The following is a 20,969-nucleotide window of genomic DNA, read 5'->3' on the forward strand; positions in this document are numbered from 1 at the left end:
GGGGTGTCCACTTTTTCCTGCGCTCTTTGCACTTGCTATGGAGCCCCTGGCGACTTCCATTCGCTTGCATCCAGACATTACGGGAGTAGACATTGCAGGGCGTTCTTATAAGTTACATCTTTTCACCGACGACTCACTCCTTACTTTAACTTCTCCTCTAATCTCCTTACCAAATCTTTTTGCTACTCTGGCGGACTTTGCTAAACTCTCTGGTCTTGGGATCAATCAGTCTAAGTCAGAGACTTTATACTGTAATGTCCCCTCCCCACAACAGCAGCTGATTAACTCCAATTTTGGGTTTTCTCCCCACTCTCGCATGCTGTCTTACTTGGGTATCAAACTTTCTCCTTCTCTTTCTGCCCTTTATTCTTCTAATTATCTCTCCCTTTATTCTTCCATACGTGCTGATCTTAAAAAATGCAATGTCCTTCATCTTTCTTGGCTGGGTAGAATAAATGTGATCAGGATGGTGGTGCTTCCGCGTGTCTTATATTACTTTAGATGTTTACCAATACCCGTAGTAAATTCTGACTTAGTTAGCCTGCAGCGTGACCTTTTACGCTTTATTTGGAACGGTAAGCGTCCGAGGATCGCTAGATCTGTGATGTTTATTCATAAGCATTCTGGAGGCTTATCTGTTCCCCATTTACATCACCACTACACGGCAGCACGATTGGCCCAACTGCTCTTGGTCAATATCAGGGGTACTGCTCTTAGCTGGGTCCAACTGGAGTCTGACTTGGTCCTGCCTTACTCAGTACAAGCCTTGATGTGGTCCTGTGCACCTACTTTACAGCGTTTACATGCATCTGCACAGTTAGTGTTGTACTCTCTTGCACTGTGGAGACGGGTAAGATTTAAGAATAAGCTCCAATCGGTGGTTTTTCCCTTGACCCCTCTCTTAGGTAATCCTCATTTTCCACCTGGTCTTTTGCAATCTCAATTTTCAAGGTTTTGTTTGCAGCAGATTTATTCATTTTTTGGTTCACTCAAAGCATTAGGAGTGGATATTTCGCCTACGGATTTTGAGCGCCTGGCATTATACACCCCTGGTATGTCCGGCATGCTATCTATGCTTAACTCATTATTGAGTTCGTTGCCTGCTGACAAAAAACTCCCTTACATGACCCAATGGGAGACTGACTTGCATATAACCCTGTCACCATTGCAATGGAAAAATAGTAGTGAACTGCTTAGCAAAGGGAGTTGGCAGGTATCCCTCGCAGAGACTGCCCTTAAGATATTATATAGTACTTACTATGTTCCTGCTAGGTTGCATGCCGTATACCCAGAGGTGTCTCCCTTTTGTTTCCGAGGCTGTCAGGAGATAGGAGACATGCACCACATTTGGTGGTCTTGCCCTGTAGTCCAGAGATTGTGGACGCAGGTGATTCAGCTGGTGGTGGACGTAATTGGCCGGCCTTACCTTAGCACACCTCAAGCGTGCCTATTTGAAGTTAAGCCATCTAGGCTTCCCTGTAGCCTGTTTAAATTGGCACAATTTATTTTGCTAGCAGCTAGGATCTAGGTTGCCTCTTGCTAGAAAAAACCTCATCTTTCTCTAGATAAGATTAAAGATCGTGTAAATGATATTATGCTTTCTGAAAAAATTGCGGCAATAAGGGGGGACACTGTGGAAGCTTTCGAGAAGAATTGGGACACCCTGGATTACTTCAGCTCATGTGAAGGACATTTCATATTACATTTCCAAATGATGGGACGACGGGTACTGGACTTTCTTGTTTGTATTTTATTTTTTTTATTTTTTTGCACTTATCTGCACTTGATTATTGTATTGTTGTTTGTTTTCTTCCTTTCATGTTGGAGGCCGATTATAGGCCCATTGGCTTTGTGCTATGTGTCTTTGTACTTTTAATAAAAATTGATATATTTGAGACTAAAGTTATTTTGTACGGCCCTCAAACTATTTTGTAAATTTCCAAATGGCACCCGACAGGAAAAAGGTTCCCCACCCCTGCTCTATGGGCTGCCTGGACAATCTAGTGATCACTTGGGCAGCAAACCCCCCCCCCCCCCCCGCACCTCTCCGCAGCCCCTCCCGCACTCACCCACTCGCAGCCATCGCGTGTAATAGCGGTGGCAGCGAGCGGGCAATGAGGAGCTAACAGCGCTCATTTGCTTCTCACAGTCGGCCCGTGGAATAGGGCCTTAAGTGACGCTCTGAAGATAAAGGAGGACATGTATCTGTCCACATGTATCTGTGGGAGGGAATCCCCGCCCCTCCATGACGCGGCTCTATTAATTCTATTGGAGCTGCGTCAAGGAGGGGCGGGGGATTCCTCCCACTGGGGGCAGGCTGGCCCGCCTCCAGTGTCTCACCCCTGTCCCGGTAACCATGAATAGAGCGGCGCTGTACGCGGGAACCAGGCTGCGGTTCAAAAAAAGGACTGTGGCACCGACTTCCCCATGGCGGCGCCATTTGATTCATGTGTTATTTTAAAGAGAGTGTACCTGATAGTACATCCTCTTTAATCAACATTAAAAGAGAGGGTTAGAGGGTCAGCACGTATCAAGGGTAAAAAAAGAAAAAAAGGTGTCCTTTACAGGTTATTTTGTGCAGCCCATTTGGTAGTAGTTAAGAAATGGACTGCAGCGGATGTACCATCTTTTAAACACTATAGGGAGGGAAGGGATCTGAACTGGAAACTGGAAGAACTTGTTGGTGTATGGGAGAAATGTTAATTAGAAAATAAGTGGTAAAAGATACTGATAATTTTTTGTTTGTTTTTGCGCGATCTGTGCTCGTGGCGGAGGAGGGGGGATATTGGTAAATCAGGGTTGCTAACTGAGGCCTTTACATGATGGGCACAGAATTTGATTATAGACAGCTTGTGAGGGTCAGGGTGTGCTGCTGCACCAAGGTCCCTGCAGCTGTATGGGAGCCCATGTGGATATTTGGACTCAAAGTGACAGTATCTTAGGGTTCTTTGGGTACTTAGTCGTTCAGTTAGGTGGTCCTAATGTTAAAATAAGTAAGTTGGAATCTAAAAAATCCGCTGGACATAAAATGTGGTAGGTCTAGATAGCATGAGTCGCTATTGGGCAGTAAATGGCCATTATAGATGGTCGGGGCGGCCCTTGGCAGGTTCAGGCATAAAGTGCTCGGGGATGCTGTGGCACTCCCGATGACGAGGTGTGATTGGATAATTATAGACTCTGGGCGGGCTGCATAAATGCTCTCTATCTGGAAGTATTGTAGAGCAGGCAGATTCATAAGTAGAAATAAAATAGACCAGAATGAAGTGTTACATTTAAGAAATGTCAATTATGGAAGTATATAATGAATTAAAGGAAGAAGGGGGCCTGCAGCACGTTGCCACATCTTAAGGGCCTTATTACACAAACAGATTATCTGACACTTTTTTTTATGCCAAAGCCAGGAATAGATTTGAAGAGAGGAGAAATCTCAGTCTTTCCTTTATTACCTGTTCTCTGTTTATAGTCCATTCCTGGCTTTGGCTCAAAAAAATTTGTCAGATAATCTGTTGGTGTAGTAGGGCCCTAAGTTTTTGAGAGAGAAGGTGGGATAATATCATAGTATGGCGGAGTTAAACGGATTAACGGTCTAATGATTAATGGTGTCCCATAGCCAGTCTATGAGAGAGTGTGCGCTCCTCCGCAGTCGCCGCTCAAAGAAGTGACATGTCACTCACAGCGGGACACTGAGCGCGGCGGAAATTCCGCCGTAATTGCTCAGTGTGAACATACCCTTATAGTCCAGCAGGCACCAAGACCCTGATAGTAGATTCCCCTAGCCATATGGTGTTGGAACTTGGATCAACGAAAACATGCAGACAGCCTGGAAACGTATTTCTGTAACAAGTTTAGCAGCGAGCAAATTGGGAGGGTTCCAGGAAACGCATAGCAGCACACCAGCTTTGCAACCAAGACCTGCATCATAACAGTAACTGACTGTTGCTAAAACTGTTTGTATAATTCCCTGTATTTGCATCTTGTATATATCTGTTACCATGAATATAGTGTGTTGGTTAGTGTGCCCTTAAGGCAAATAAATATTCCATTAATCTTGGGTTGTTCTTATATATTAATCCGAACAACCATGTTCGAGAGCTGATGGAAGTGCTAACAGACTTCCTGTGCTCCTGTGGAGAGGAGATGTAGGCATAAATCTATACCCAACTGACCTCCCATACTCTTGATAGAGTGCGGAACATTACAGGTCTAGTATAGGAGAGTCCCAGGCACAGCCTTCCATGCCCTTGTTTGTGGCACTTGCCTGCTGACAAGTGTCAACAGATTCAAATCTTTTTGTGAAAAAAATGCATCCAACAGCTCCAAACAGGATGCAATTGCCACAGCAAAAGCAGCTATGTCAGGCTGGTAGTCAACAGAAGAAAGGAGCCCCCATCTTGTGGGAACCATTTTGTCTTATGTAGTTGCAGTTGCAGTTGATTTTGCCTTATTTTCTTGTTCTGTCTGCATAAGCAGTCTTAGTAAAATACAGAAAAGGGCAAAGTACCAAGTGAGCGGGTGAAAAAGTGAGGATAAAAGTAGTGAAGAATTGCACAGAGCGTATTAACACATGCCTTTTTATATGCTCTTCTAGACTTTATTTTTTTCCTTTTTAAATCTAATGTCACTCATTTAAAGGAGACACATCGCCACTACTTGCAATAGCCATTAAACTACTATTCTGGAACTTCATTTCTTATAGCCCTATAATGTGCTGTCTCTCTTTTTTTCTTTCTGGTGATCTACGACTAAATAACCAACAGGGTGTTACCAATTGGGGGCATGTCCCAACACTAACATTATCCAACCAGAGCTGACAGTATCAGAATATGTGGGGACACGCCACCAGTAATAACCATAATCCTACATTTCCAGTAAGAATAACAGAGGAACAGCACATCGCAGAGCTATAAGAAAAGATGCCCAAGAATTGTCATTTCATGGGCAATATAAGGATTTACTAAACCTAATAGGTCAAAAATGGAAATAGGGTTCCTTTAACCCAGAACCGCAATATGACGCTTCGGGAACATGCAAAGCAGGTAGTTCCTGCAATATGACGTTCCCAGAATGTCCTGCTATCCCTGCCTCCCCCCACTGTCCCTAGCGGCAATCGGGCAGCGTGAGGCGATTGCTTCACACTCTCCTCCCGCTGCCATGGTGTCTATGGGGTTAACTGCCTGGGGGGGGGGGGGGGAGCGTGGTCGGTGCAACTGCAGCGTCTATGGGAAATCTGGAGGGAGATCCGCTCCCTCCGACCCCTCCTCTGCTCCCACTGTGAAAAAAATAAATAAAACTAACCAAAATGACGAATAAAGATAACATGTTTTATGTAACGTATAGTAAACAACAGAAAAAAAAATCGTGAAAAACAGCTACCAAATTGTTTTTTATTTGTACCACCTCATAAAAAATTAAATAAATAATGATCAGGGTGTCATATGTCCTTCAGAATATTACCGATGAAAATGTCAACGTGTCTTGATAAAATATTTTGTCATTCTAAGGCCTCTGTGACTTATAATATAATATAATGGCTATAAAAAACCTGCAATAAAAAAGGCCCCAAAATTTATCAGGCATCTATTATGTCTGAGGCCTGTGGTTGAGTCCGGTAACACACTGCGGCCACATGTGGGGGATTTCTAGAAACATTGGAATAAAGGAAATCAATAGTGAATTGTATTTCTCAGTTTAGTATTTTATTTAAATTCCCCTGAAGGGTTAATAAACTTATGGAATGTTACTTTGTAAAAAAAATGCACCCCTCAAAGTATTAAGTGGAGGAATTTATGGAAGTAATTAACATACACACCCTACAAATCCACTTCAGAACTGAACCGGTCCCTAATAAAATCTGAATTTGACATTTTCCTGAAAATTTAAAAAATTGCTGCAAAATTTCAAAGCCCTTTAACGTCGTAAAAAATAAAAGGACGTTCACCAAATGAAATTAACATAAAGCAGACATGTTGTAGATGTTGCATTAATAATTAGTTCATGTGGCATGACTATCTTTCTTAGAGAAAGACAAATTTGAATATAAAGAAACATACATTTTTCAAATTTTTGCGCAAATGTGTTTGTTTTTTTTTACTAAGAACTACTGAGTGTATCAATAAAAGTATACCACAAACAAAGAGGAATATGTCACAAATAACCACCATGGTTAAAAGCATTGCAGAGTTATTTCTACATAAAGAGAGACAGGTTATATTTGAATAATAGGTCCTGGATATTAAGGCCAAAACATGCTGCAGAGGCAAGGGGTTAAGCAAACAAATTTATAGCCTTCGCACTCTAGCAATACCAAATAGGTGTGCGATTTACCTCCCATTATTAATATAGGGAGTGAATGCAAAGACCTATCTTTGCGCCGTATTTTAGGGTGGATATCATTTTGAAGGAAAATTATGGCTGTATATAACAATTATGCTCCAAAGTAAGTAAAAAAAAAAAAAACGTGAACATACCCTTAAACATTGAGTAAAATGTGAGCTCTATAAATGTGTGAATAGCTCCCATGTGAAATATTTTTGCCACTGGTATTGATAGAGGGTTGACTAGGTAAAAAAAAAATTGTAGCAAATTGTTTAATGTTTTTTGTTGCCTCACTTGCGTGGTAACACTTTTAGGGAAGCTAAGACACTATTACATAAATGGCAACTAAATATGTTACATTGCAGATCAGTAACATATCAAAGAGGTCAGGGAAAGGGATTATGTAACTGACTTCAAACAACCAATCTTCTTAAATATAGCTCTATAGACTGCCTCAAACAAGAGGTTGCACTCTGTAATAGGGTTACTAATTTTAATTAATCTGCAAACAAGCAGCAACCAATCACAGCTCAACATTCATTTTTCAGAAGGAGCTACCATTGGTTCCTATTTGACTGAGGGAAAATGTGCCAGATTTTAGAGAAAAATCAGAAAAGTTTCAAACACAAGTTGCAGAATTAAAATACCTTTGTATATAACCGAAAATTTTCCAAAATTTTACTTTCTTCTCTTAAGCAGCTGTAAATAGTCAGTGCCATTTGTACAGGATCCTCTTGGAATAGATTCTACAAAATAAAAACATGGAAAAAAAAATTAATAAACTGAATACACTAACATAACTTGTGGTTAAAAAGGATAAACCTTTGGAAGTCCAAAACTGTAATAAGTTACTCATGGACCTTACAACCCAGGTGGGTACCTTAGCAGTAGACATATCTGTTATGAGCAAAGATATTAATAAAGTACAGGAGAGACTATCATAGAAACCTACTTAACAAGGTTGATAAAAGACAAGACTCTATCAAGTTCACCCAACAGAAACTGTACCGTGTTGTTCCACAGAGAGGCAAAAACCCTTCAGAAGCAGATGCCAATTTCCCCATCACAGAAAGAAAAATTCCTTCCCAACTTCATATGGCAATCGGAATAAATCATGGAATAAATCTAGTGCACATAACTTGCAATATTATATTTTATAAAGAAAAGCATACATTTTTATAAATATTCCTTTTGAATTAAAGGGGTACTCTAGGCTGGGGGGCTTTTTTGTGTACCCCTTTAATCAAAGATAACAGATGGGAATGGAAGATCCATTTTAATCCGCTGTAAAGTTCTTGTGAAAGAGCTGGTGTTGGCGTTCCTCTATGTTGCTCCTCCCTTTTCCACTCACACGATAATTGAATTGGTTAGGTTTCTACAGGGGAGGGAGATAATGCCTTTATGGGTTTGGGGGGATTTTTTTTTTTAATCAGATCATTTTCTTATTGAGTTTTCCAACAATTACACAAAATAAAACATTATCCAATGCAATTGGAATGTATCATACAGATTCATAAAGGTAAATGATAATTTTTTTCCCAGCTGCATATCAAGACATACAAATGGTACACCCTGTGACTGCAGGTTTATAAAGTACAAAGATAAAAGAAAAAAAGGAATAGTGAACAAGAAAACATGTACACGTCTTGAGTCCATCCTAACATATATTTACTAGACCAATGTGTCTCTCACCTACTATACAATTTATTAACGAATTAAGCAAGTTGCATGATAGAACACAGTGCATCAATACCTTGAAGTATCAGTATAACTTTACATTGCATTTAGAAGAAACTAAAGTGGGTTCCTAGAAATGTGATGTAGTATTGGCGATGGTAGCCCAGGGGTATCTATCCACCTTCCCCAGATTTTTTTCAAATTTTTTAGGGCATTTCCGTTTTAAATATATATAAAATATACACCCCTCTCAAGTCTGATCACTGCATTCATTTTGTGAGTAAATTCCCCTATCGTTTGTGGGAATTTTAAATCAGTATTGCACCCCATGATCGATGGAAGAGGTAAATTACAAATACAGAGGTATCTCTGTTCTCGAAATTAATTGGTTCAGGAAGGCAGTTTGAGAACCGAACAGTGTTTTCCCATAGGAAATAAATGTAAATGTGTTTAACCCCTTAAGGACAGGGCCAATTTTCACTTTTGCGGTTTAATTTTTTTTCCTCCTCGCCTTCTAAGACCCATAACTCTTATTTTTCCACCTACAGGGCACGTAAGGACTTGTTTTTTTCAGGAACAGGTGTACTTTGTAATGGCATCTTTCAATCTGGCATAAGATGAATGACGGAACCCCCAAAATTTCATTTAAGGGGTGATTTGGGGTCAAAAAATGTGATTCCCCAAATTTGGGGGGGGGGGGGGTGTCCATGTTTATGTAATGCACTTTATGGTAAAACTGACATTTTTTCTTTATTCTTTAGGTCAGTCTGAACACAGCGATATGCATGTTTACTAGATTTCCTAATGTTTTACTATTTTTATTAGAAGTAAAAAAAACATTTTTGCAAATCGGTATATTTAAAATGGCCCTATTGTGACTCTTACAGCGCTTTTATTTTTTCACCTACGGGGTCATATGGAGCATCATTTTTTGCACCATGATCTCTAGTTTTTATTCGTAACATTTTTTTCTAGATCAGATGTATTGATAGCTTTTTTTTGTTGGTTTTATTACATTTTATGTATAAAAAATTTTTTTTATAAAAAGTGATCTCTGCATTTTTTACAGCTTTTTGTTCACGCCGTTCACAGTGCCGGGACCAAGATTGTTTTATTTTATTAGATCAGACGATTGTGCACGCTACAGTATATTATATGTGCACGCTACAGTATATTATATGTTAGTTAACTTCAGAATTTTTATATGTTTTATGTATAAAATGGGAAGGGAAGTTGATTTTCACTTTTATTGGGGGAGGGGCATCACCGATGAGGGTGTGGGCCTGGCTGCAGATAGCAGCCGGTCCTCACCTGCTATGGAGCAAGCTCAGCTCCCGAGCCCGCTCCAAAGCCCAGGACCCCGGCAGGGCGTACATATACATCCTCCTGCGCCAAGACCTAGGCTGCGGGGGCGCAAATGTACGCCCTCGGTCATTAAGGGGTTAATTGGTTCCAGCACCCCCCAATAATTACCTACAGTACTAATAATTACCTAAAAAGTGCCTAGAAAAGTCACTACATTGCATTAAAAAGTGCTTACAGTACACTACAATACATTGAAAAGTGGCTAGTATAATAACTACAGTACTGTACAGCACTGTACTGTACATTACAGGACAGCACTATACTGTAAAGCACATTCATAACAAGGAACATTTAACAAAACCAGCAATTAGAGTACAATAGTCACTAACTCCTCACTCATCCATTACTGTATAGAGAATCCCAGCACTGTAAAGTATGGGAGACGATGGTGCACTGACTGTACTACTACTGTACTTTATATGCACTCCAGCAATCTTATACAGTACTGTACTTTATGTGAAGTCTCACCAGTGCTAAACTCACCAGGTACAACCCACCATCCACACTCGCAAAAATGTTCAGATACCGAGCAAAGTTTGAATTCAGAATGTTACTTCCAGGTAAATTTTCGTTCGAATATCGCGGTATTACTAGACTGGGTGTCTGAAAAGTGTTCGAGAACTGTTCTAATAGCAACTTAGCAGCTTTACATTATCCATGTGATCATAAAACATGTACATTTTCTTATTATTATACCAAATTCATCTGATGTCTCACTCGAAAGAAAAAGAAAAAGTATATCTATCTATATTTATATATATATATACTTTTTATTGGTCTTAAAATAATGAAAAATTTATAAAACTTATTGAATCAGAAAAGCGTTTGAGAACCGAGCAAGAGTTTGAGAACCAAAGCAAACTTTCCATGAAAAGTTTGAGAAGCGAGCAGTTTTATAACTGAGGTACCACTGTAGTTCTCAAACATCCCTGGCTAAACTTATTGATGAACTGGCATGATGTGATGTATGGAGACACTTTCATTTGGATGCCCCCAGCTTTCATGTTAAAGCTCCATCACAATGCAGCCTCACACATAGATTTCCACAATTGTAATAAAAAGGCTTAGTCCACAACCACATTCTTGTAAATCTGAAAGTTGAGAGCCTCAATAAAAGAATATTCAAATTTCAGCCTCATTGGTTGATAAATATTGATAGGAAAATCTATTTACAGAGAGAACTAAGAAAATTTTGAACAATCAATAAGGGATCGGCTAATATGCCCTTTCTATGGAACTCCATAGACTTACACTACGAGCCCGACTAATCACATGACACAGAGTCGGCAAAGGACTGCGCTTGGCACGGTCATCTCTCGACTCTTTCTCACAATGGGTACAGGTGTGAACACTCAGACACGGACTGATCAAAACTTTTGACATTTCTCTATGACATAAAAAGCAAAAAATGGGCAGCACTCCAATACCTCTGTTCACTTTGTGCAGGTTGCACACAGCTATGGCTTGAATACAGACAAAAAGAGGAAAGTGCAACAGCAACCTGCAAGTGCCAGAACTTATCGCACATACTCCCTCTAGCGATCACACAATAAAAACCCGTTCTAAAGATTTTTAAAATATGAGGTTCTTAGTTAACTATTTGATCAGAGTGTTAAGGTAAACCTCAGAGGAATGGTTCCCACACTAACACTGGCCTCATTTGGACTCACATTAATTAAGCCTACACTTCGCTTGCACTCTGCCCATCTCCTGTGGGTGTTTTAAACAGAGATTAGTTGGATCCTTGACACCCAGTTTGTAGGTTTAATACCTGTGTACACCCTCCCCAATCTTCATACACTACTAGACTCTTTTGGTCATTTTTCGGGCTATAAGATAAATGCATCCAAAACAGAAGCATTGGCTATAAACATACCTGACCCCCTGCTAACCACGCTCCGAGCAAATTTTAGATATAACTGGAAGAGTAGCTTGCTTAAGTATCTTGGAGTGCAGATCACAAACTCATATTCGTCCTTATATGCACATCATTTTCCCAAACTGTTTGCTGAGATACGAACATTGTTAAAAAAAATGTAACACACACCCCATATCTATGCTGAGACGGATAGCGGCGGTTAAAATGACCATTTTACCCAAAATTCTCTATTATTTTGAAACCCTTCCGATATCTGTCCCCATGAGTGCACTAAAAGGGCTCCAATCGTCTATCCTCCGCTTTGTATGGGCCCATAGGCGACATAGAATAGCCAAGAATATTCTGCAAGCCCCTGGGAAGCTGGGTGGTTTGGCCCTGCTCGATCTCACCTGCTATTATTAGGCAGCACACTTACGTTATATTCCCGCTTGGCCGTCGCCCTTGGCCTATAAGAAGTGGATGATGCTAGAAAAGCTATGGATAGCCCCGATGCACCCCAATTCCCTCTTATGGGCCATCCCAGATACATCTCTACAGGGGTCATTGTTAGGCCCTATAAACCATACTAGGCAAATATGGCATAGTTGCATGAAATGATTCCCCCTGGTCTCCAAAAACTCCCCTATGACATCCTTCCTTTTCCACCCGGGACTCCCTGACAGCATGACCAGGATCTGGCAAGCAAACAAACTCTTTAGATTTGCGGACATTGTTAATCTTGGTGATAGGAATATCCTACCGTTCTCCACTTTGGCCACCAATTACGATCTTCCCCCGGCAGCACATTACCAGTATCTCCAGATCAAACATTTTATGCTTACAGTGTTTTCTACTACCACAGTCTCCATCCCGACTGCATTTGAGAGATTATGCAAGGCTGGGGTGTCTACCAAGGGGCTCATCTCTGACATATACTGTATTTTGAAGAGTCCCCCCCCCCCCCCCCCCCCCTGACGTGGACACCAGATATCCATATATGTCTAAATGGGAGGCACTTTTTGGGAGGCAACTGCCTCAGTCGGTCTGGGAAGTGATATGGGATAGGGCGGCTAAGACATCTATATGCACAACTTATAAAGAAAATCAATATAAATTGATGCTCTTCTGGTATCACACCCCAGACTTCTTACATACCATAAACCCCGCTTTATCTAACATGTGCTGGAGATGTGGGAATGGAGTGGGTACTCTTCAGCACATCTATTGGATGTGCCCTTTGATAGTGTTGTACTGGACAATGGTGAGAGATGTGATAAAGGATATCATAACCTTTGAGATTCCCTTAGATCCGTTTTTCTATTTATTCAACGTATCTTCTATGAAGCTGGGGCGGAACACCATGAAATTCCTACTTCATGTTCTCACTGCGGCTAGATGCTTGGTGGCGCGATTTTGGAAGAGTAGTAGTACCTACCAAAAACGATCTCTTTGCGCGGATACTGGATGTTAGGAATATGGAACATCTCACAGCCGTGATCAATAACAGATTGGAACACCTTAAAAAACTATGGAACATATGGGATGTGTATTGGGCAGAGCAGGAATAGGGTAATATTAGGGTTCCTCACCAGGTACAACCGTGATTCACCCTAGACCCCTCCTGATCCCCTCCCAATTCTTCCCAATCCCCCTCCCCCCCAACCCCTCCCTTGTGTTTCTCGTCCTGTCCTGTCCCTCCTTACTGGTTCTTATAACGACTGTTTCTCAGGGTTTTTTTTGTTTTGTTTTGTTTTGTTTTAACCTTTATTGGATATTTTAGGATATAATGCCCACTTTGCAGCCCTTGTTTTGTTTCACTTAACTCAGATCTATTGTTCTGCAGATCTTGATTTTCTATGGTATCTTTTCTTCTGGAAAATGTAAAAAATTCAATAAAAATACAATAAAGAAAAAAAAAAAAAAACCTGTGTACACTGGAGGAAGTATGTGCAGTAAGTCCTGGCACTTGCCGGTTGCTGTTGCACTTAACTGTTTTTGTCTGTATTTGGTGATGGTGTTGATCAATTTGTAGGATATATTAGGGCTGGGCGGTATACCGCAAAAATACCGATACAGTCACTGGCGTCGGTTAACCGACTTCAACTTCGCCAGGACGGTAATTGCGGTATTTTTGTATTTTTATGTCCCCGCGCCCGTCCTGTCAGAGCCCCACGCGCGCACGCACACACACAAGCGGCCCGGCGCGAGCGCTGCACGTCATGTGCAGGGACGCCGGTATCGGTGCGGGAGCTGAAGCAGCAGCAGGGCCCAGGTGACCGCCCGCACCGCCCCCGTCTGGTCCAAGCAACCATCTCCCCGCGCACCTGTCCGCCCTCTCCGAGGACCCGTCCTGCCGCACCGTCCATGAGCCCACCACCCGTCCGGTGCGGCATCCCTGCTCACTGAGGGGAGTACAGGACAGCCGCCCTCACGTGCTGCTGCTCCTCCAGCTCTGACATGGCCGCGTCCCTGCACATACAGGACAACGTGTGCAGCGCTCGCCGGCGGGGTGTGGGGGGGGGCGCTCGGACGGGACTGTGCTGGTCCCCCTCCCGGACCAGTCCTGTCCGAGCGCCCCCCCCCACCACCCGGCCGGCGAGCGCTGCACACGTTGTCCTGTATGTGCAGGGACGCGGCCATGTCAGAGCTGGAGGTGGAGGAGCAGCATTAAGGAGCAGCTGACCTGTCATCTCATCCCCTCAGTAACAGTACAGGAGTGTAACATAGGAGGAATAATGTGCTGCAGCAGGCAGGATAACTTATAGCTGTGTGTGGTATCCTGCCTGCTGCAGCCCATCCATTCCTCCTATGTTACAGTCCTGTACTGTTACTGGGGGGACTGCAGTCATACACCCATGTCCGCCCCCCCCCCCCCCCTGTACAGTCATACACCCCTGTCCTCCTCCCCATACAGTCATACACCCCTGTCCTCCTCCCCATACAGTCATACACCCCTGTCATCCTCCCCTGTATAGTCATACACCCCTGTCCTCCTCCCCATACAGTCATACACCCCTGTCCTCCTCCCCATACAGTTATACACCCCTGTCTCCCCCCCCCTGTATAGTCATACACCCCTGTCCTCCTCCCCATACAGTCATACACCCCTGTCTCCCCCCTGTATAGTCATACACCCCTGTCCTCCTCCCCATACAGTCATAGACCCCTGCCTCGCCTCCCCCCCTACAGTCATACACCCCTGTCCTCCTCCCCAAAAAGCAATCTCCCAGCCTCCCCCCTCACATCAAATAAAGCAGGATTTCTGTCTCCATTATGTGGCTATGGAGAGGGGAGGGGCTGTTAGGAGTGACTGAGCACGGAGCAGTCCTGCAAAGCACAACACCCTGCAATATTCTCTCAGTAAGTTCATAGATAAGCACTGACCTTTCCTACCCCAGAATCCTGCGGTTTAGGTGCCCAGAGAGTCTACAAACAGCTGACCTTCATGTCACCTCTTCCTGCTCCCTCATCTCCCTCCCCCCTTCATAGGCTTACAATGGAGAGAGCAGAGCCCGTCTTCACTGGCTTCTCTGTAATGAAGACGTGTTTGCCTGATAATGCACAGATAAGAAGTCAGGTGGGGAGGCTGAGAGATTGCTTCTTGAGTACAGAAGGAGGCTTTTTTGGATGATGAAACTTATTACAGAGTTTCTTTAAATGGCTTATACTACTGATTTCTGCAATAAAAAAAAAAACATGACAGTTACGCTTTAAGAAAAAGATCTATAAGTCCCAAGAAGTTAAATTGGCACAGCAAGTTAGAGAGGCAGAGGAGGAGTTTTATGAGAATCAGTTAAAAAAAAAAGCTCAGGCTGAGAATCAATATGCCGATTTCCTTATTAAGAAAGCTCAACAGAAAAGCCAGGTTACCAATATCACTTAAATTACAGACTGCAAAATAATAGCAAAGGTCCTTGCACAGAGACTTTCTCAGGTGGTGGGGATGGGCAGACCGACTTTGTTGCAGGAAGATCAATCTATGATAATTTAAAGGGGTTATCCAGCGCTACAAAAACATAGCCACCTTTTCCCCCTCTCTTGTCTCCAGTTCAGGTGTGGTTTGCAATTAAGCTCCATTTACTTCAATGGAACTGAGTTTGAAACCCCACCCAATCTGGAGACGAGAGGGGCAAAAGTGGCCTTGTTTTTGTAGCGCTGGATAACCCCTTTAACCAGAGTTTGTGCGAATCTCTAGGTCGAGGACCCACTCCCCTGTTTCTTCCCTGTCTTTGCCAAGGCTTTTGACAGAGTGGAGTGGAGGTTCTTTTGGAAAATTCTGGAGGTGGTTTTATTTTCTGGACGAAGCTGCTCTACTTTTCTCACACAGCCAGAGTTATGATCTGATATAACAGATCTATTCCCCCTTGTTAATAAAGCTGGATAAGAAAATTGATAGTAAGCTGAGGCTTACCATTGCAATGGAGGATCGTATAGCAATTGTTAATATGATTATCCTACCCAGGTCCTGTTCTATTCTTTATGCTGCCCCTTTTTGGATACATGAAAAGTGCAATATAAAATTTTTTTTTTTAGTCAATATATTAATTTGGGGTCGAAATTAAGTTTAAATCCAACATCAGGTAATGACACAAAAAGGGTGAAGGGGATCTTGGTCTCTTTGGTTTTCAATTGTATTATCTAGTGATGAAAGCACAATAGATGCCAATGGAGAGGTTTTTGAAAGCCTGGGGACTGCACAGTTCAGAGAAAGGAGTATAAGCTTATTTTTTTTTGCTAAATTATATGATAAAACGTGGAAGTTAATTAAAATAATATGTTACATTAACCCCTTAGCGTCCCATGACTTATCTGATACGTCATGGTGCCGCGGGGGGTGTTCAGAGCGGGGTCCCGCGGGGGACTGATCCCGGCTGACATGTGCCGGGCAGTGCCTCTATTAGCCGGCGCGGGTTCCATTGCCGCGTCGGCTAATTAAGCCTCTAAGTGCAGCTGTCAAACCTGACAGCTGCACTTAGAGGCTTCAGACCTCGCGTCCCTGGTGTCTAGTGGGACGGATCGCATCGCGGGGAGGAGATCCGTTCTTCTGGCTGGCCCGGGCCTCAGCGTCGGAATGACGCTAATCCCAGCTCGGCAATAGATTGCTATGGCCTGCAGCAGGCCAAAGCAATCTATGACCGATCTCATCGATCTTTGCTGTGTATCTACACACAGCATTGATCTCTATGAGAGATCAGTGCTGTCTATATACAAGTCCCCCAGGGGGACTTCTAGTTACAGTAAAAATAAAAGTAAAAATGTTTTTTTATTAAAATTTTATTAATATTTTATTAAAAATCACCTCCCCTATTAAAAGTCCAAATCACACCCCTTTTCCCATTTTATAAATATAAATAAACAAATAAACAAACATGTTTGGTATCGCCGCGCGTGTAATCGCCCGAACTATTAATCTCACTACTGATCTTGCAAGGTAAACTGCGTAAGCGCCAAAAAATTCCCAAGTGCAAAATTGCGCATTTTTGGTCGCATCAAATCCAGAAAAAATGTAATAAAAAGTGATCAAAAAGTCATATATGCGCTATCAAGGTACCGATAGAAAGAATGCATCATGGCGCAAAAAATGACACCTCAAACAGCCCCATAGACCAAAGGATAAAAGCGTTATAAGCCTGGGAATAGAGCGATTTTAAGGAACATATATCTGTTAACAATGGTTTGAATTTTTTACAAGCCATTAGATAATATAAAAGTTATACATGTTACATATCGTTGTAATCGTAATGACTTGAGGAACATGCATAACTAGTCAGTTTTACCATAGGGCGAACGGCGTAAATGCAAAACTCCCTGAAATCAAAACAAATTCCTTTTCTTTTTCAATTTAACAGTGCCAATGATTTTTTTCCGGTTTCGCAGCATATGTTATGGGATAATAATGCCTGTCATTGCAAAGTACAATTGGTTTTGCAAAAAATAAGCGCTCATATAAGTCTCTAGGTGAAAAAAATGCAAGCGCTATGGCCTTTTAAACATAAAGTGGAAAAAGCAAAAGTGCAAAAACGAAAATTGGCTTTGACCTTAACCTCTTAAGGACCCATGTCGTACCGGTACGTCATGGATCACTGTCACTTAAGGACCCATGACGTACCGGTACGCGGGTCCTTTAAGAGGGCGCCGCGGCCGGCCGGGTCCCGATCGGGGGAGATAGCCTGCTATAATACATAGCAGGCAATCTCTCCCTGTCGGCATGGAGGGTTGTTAACCCCCCCCCCCATGCCGACGATCGCCGCTATTGGCTGATAAGCCCATAGCGGCGATCGGAACCTTTCCGGGCCATCGGTGGCCCGATGACCCGGAAAAAAATGGCGGTCGGTGCTGTCCGAGGACGGCACCGACCGCCATTACTGTACAAAGTAATGGTGGTCACGGTACCACCGTCCCGATCGCCGTGAACGGCCGGCCGTTCACGGTGATCAAAGTCCCCACAAGTAATAAATACCTGCTCCGGACCCCTCAGCTAGGTAGCTGAGGGGTCCAGAGCAGGTATTTGTACATTACTCACCTGTCCCGGGGTCCTGATCGGCGTCTTCCGGGTTCCCGGCGTCCTCTTCATCTTGTCGGGTCTTCGGCTTCTTCCATGACGTCTCGATCGGCTTTTTTCGGCTCCAGCGTCGTCTTTTTTCGTATTTTTCCGGCTCCAGCGTCGTCTTTTTTCGGATCTTGCGCTCTGCTGCCCCCTAGCGGCTGATAAGTGTAATACACGTATCAGCCACTACAGGGATGTTCAGACTGTAGTAAAAAAAAAAAAAAATTTCCCCAATTTTTTTTTTTTTCTATTTTCCGCACCCTATCGCCGCTGAGTGTTGATCAGCATCGCACGAAAGTCCCGTGTCATAGACTCCATGTTATGCACGGGCGGATTCCATCATCCGTCATTCCATCAAAACATTGGACGGAGAGTGGAATCCGCCCGTGCATAGAATGGAGTCTACAACACGGACGGAGACGTGCGCCTGCATCAGTCCGCCGGTGGATGCCAGCTGCGGAATGCATCCTTCGCGATTCCGCAGTGTGCACGTACCCTTAGAGTGTATGAAGGAAGGGACACCCGAATCCAGCCCCCAGATGCCCCCTCCCCCCCCCCCCATCCTCGGAGTTAGTGGGACGATCGTCCGGGAACTGATCTTCCCACTGCTGGATAAAGGTCACCACCTGTACGGGGATAACTTTTATACCAGCGCCCCCTCTTCTGGTCCCTCGCTGCCTGAGCTACTGTAGCTTGCGGCACGATCCGTAAATATCAGAAGCAGTAATAGAGCCCTAATATTTAGCAGCCATGGAGCGGACCCAGTGCTTCTGGATATGAAGGACCCCGTATCGCACCAGGACAACATTTTCCAGGTGACGTCCCCCACACTGGAGAAAGGGAGACCCCAGAAGAAGTGCAGAGTGTGGCGTAACAGGGGGATCAGGAAGGACATCATTTTCCAGTGTGACACCTGGAAGTAGTATTGTAGTATTCTTGAGATACAAGCCCCAGTTAAAGGAGAAGTACGGCGGATCATAAGATCCCGCAGCAGGATGGGGCGGGGGGGGGGGGGATAATTGCAGGTACTAACTTCCCTCTTTCCGGAGTCCTGTCCCTTCTGATGGACTGGCCCCCTGAGCCAATGAGTGTCTGGAACAGCGTCCTGCCCAACTAAGCGGCCAGTCAATAAGCGGGGTCCGCTGCTCACGGCGGGCATGGTGAGGTCTAAGTTAGTACCCAACCAGTGCCAGACTTGTTAAACTTCACCCCCACCTGCACAACAGAAACTGTAGGAGAGGCAGGAATAGTAAGAAGACGCACAGAAAAGGACACAGCAAACTACTGTATACAGTTCTCAAAACTTTACATACCCCAGCAGAATTCTTTCTTTCTTTTCCCTTCTTCAGAAAATATGAATAGTAACACAAGAACTTTTTTCCCCTCATGATTAGTGGTTGGGTGAAGCCATTTATTGTCAAACTGTGTTTCCTCTGTATTTTTTTTTTTTTTTTTAAAGCGACTCTGTACCCACAATCTGACCCCCCCCCCCCCCCCAAACCACTTTACCTTCGGATAGCTGCTTTTAATCCAAGATCTGCCCTGGGGTCCGTTCGGCAGGTGATGCAGTTATTGTCATGAAAAATTACTTTTAAAATTGCAGCCCTACGGGCGTATCTGTGCCCTAACTTTGCACCACCCCCTCTGTCCAAACTCCTCACCCTCTTCATCATTCTGACCTTAGTAGAAGTATACACGCCCCAGGGTATATAAACTGGCTGCCATTTTTGAATAAAGGAGAGCCACTTTAACCATCAATGTGTCAGGGTGTTTGATTCTCAGTGCGCACTATAAACTTATAACTTGTAATTTTATGACAGCATTCTTGACCCTGATCAAAAGTTCACATAACCTGATTTTGGTCTACAGAAGTTGACAAAAAAAAAAAAAAAAACAGCCATTGCTGCCAGGAAAATTGTTCAGGATGCAAAGAAACACCCACAAACAACATTAGATGAAATGCAAGACTTTCTGAAAACTAGCAGGGTGGCTGTTTCAAGATGCTTAATAGGGAGGCACTTGAAGAAAAATGGGTTGCATGGTCGAGTCGCCAGAAGAAAGCCATCACTGCACAAAAGCCACAAAGTAACTCACTTAAAATAAATCAAACAGCAAAGAGACAAGCCTCAAAACTACTAGAACAAGGTCATTTGGAGTGATGGGCCAAAATTTTACTTTTTGGCCACAACCATAAACGTTACATTTGGAGAGGTATCAACAAGACCTATGATGAAAGAAACACCATTCCTACTGTAAAGCACATAGGTGCATTGCTGAAGTTTTGGGGATGTGTGAGCTACAAAAGGCACAGGAAACTTGGTTTAACCCTTTAAGGACATGGCCCATTTTCGTTTTTACGTTTTCGGTTTTTCCTCCTTGTGTTTAAAAGGTCATAGCACTTGCATTTTTCCACCTAGAAACCCACATGACCCCTTATTTTTTGCTTCACTAATTGTACTTTGCAATTACAGGCTGAATTTTTGCATAAAGTACACTGCGAAACCAGAAAAAAATTCAAAGTGTGGTGAAATTGAAAAAAAACCCGCATTTCTTTTATTTGGGGGAAATGTGTTTTTACGCCATTCGCCCTGGGGTAAAACTGACTTGTTATGCATGTTCCTCAAGTCGTTACGATTAAAACGATATATAACATGTATAACTTATATTGTATCTGATGGCCTGTAAAAAATTCAAACCGTTGTTAACCAATATACGTTCCTTAAAATCGCTCCATTCCCAGGCTTATAGCGCTTTTATCCTTTGGTCTATGGGGCTGTGCGAGGTGTCATTTTTTGCGCCATGATGTGATCTTTCTATCGGTACCTTGATTGCCCATATACGTCTTTTTGATCGCTTTTTATTAAATTTTTTCTGGATTTGATGCGACCAAAAATGCGCAATTTTGCACTTTGGGATTTTTTTGCGCTGACGCCGTTTACCGTACGAGATCAGGAATGTGATTAATTAAGAGTTCGGGCGATTACGCACGCGGCGATAGCAAACATGTTTATTTATTTATTTATTTGTTTACTTTTATTTAAAACCTGGGAAAAGGGGGGTGATTCAGACTTTTATTAGGGGAGGGGGCTTTTTACTATAAACAACACTTTTTTTTTTTTTTTTACACATATACTAGAAGCCCCCCTAGGGGACTTCTAGTATATACACTTTGATCTCTCATTGAGATCTCTGCAGCATAGATATGCT

At 43.0% G+C, this 20,969-nt stretch overlaps 1 protein-coding gene across 3 annotated transcripts in view; it reads right to left on the reverse strand.

The window, feature by feature from the left end:
- Positions 1–20,969, reverse strand: part of STAT1 (signal transducer and activator of transcription 1) — a 997,040-nt gene that overhangs the window by 883,685 nt on the left and 92,386 nt on the right. For all 3 annotated transcript variants that reach the window (XM_069983571.1, XM_069983569.1, XM_069983570.1), the window contains exon 4: positions 6,963–7,061. In XM_069983571.1, the coding sequence (XP_069839672.1) occupies positions 6,963–7,061 (99 nt within the window). The remainder of the gene's footprint in view (positions 1–6,962; positions 7,062–20,969) is intronic.

This window comes from Dendropsophus ebraccatus, chromosome 9, assembly GCF_027789765.1.
Source record: "Dendropsophus ebraccatus isolate aDenEbr1 chromosome 9, aDenEbr1.pat, whole genome shotgun sequence".
Classification (NCBI taxonomy): Eukaryota; Metazoa; Chordata; class Amphibia; order Anura; family Hylidae; genus Dendropsophus; species Dendropsophus ebraccatus.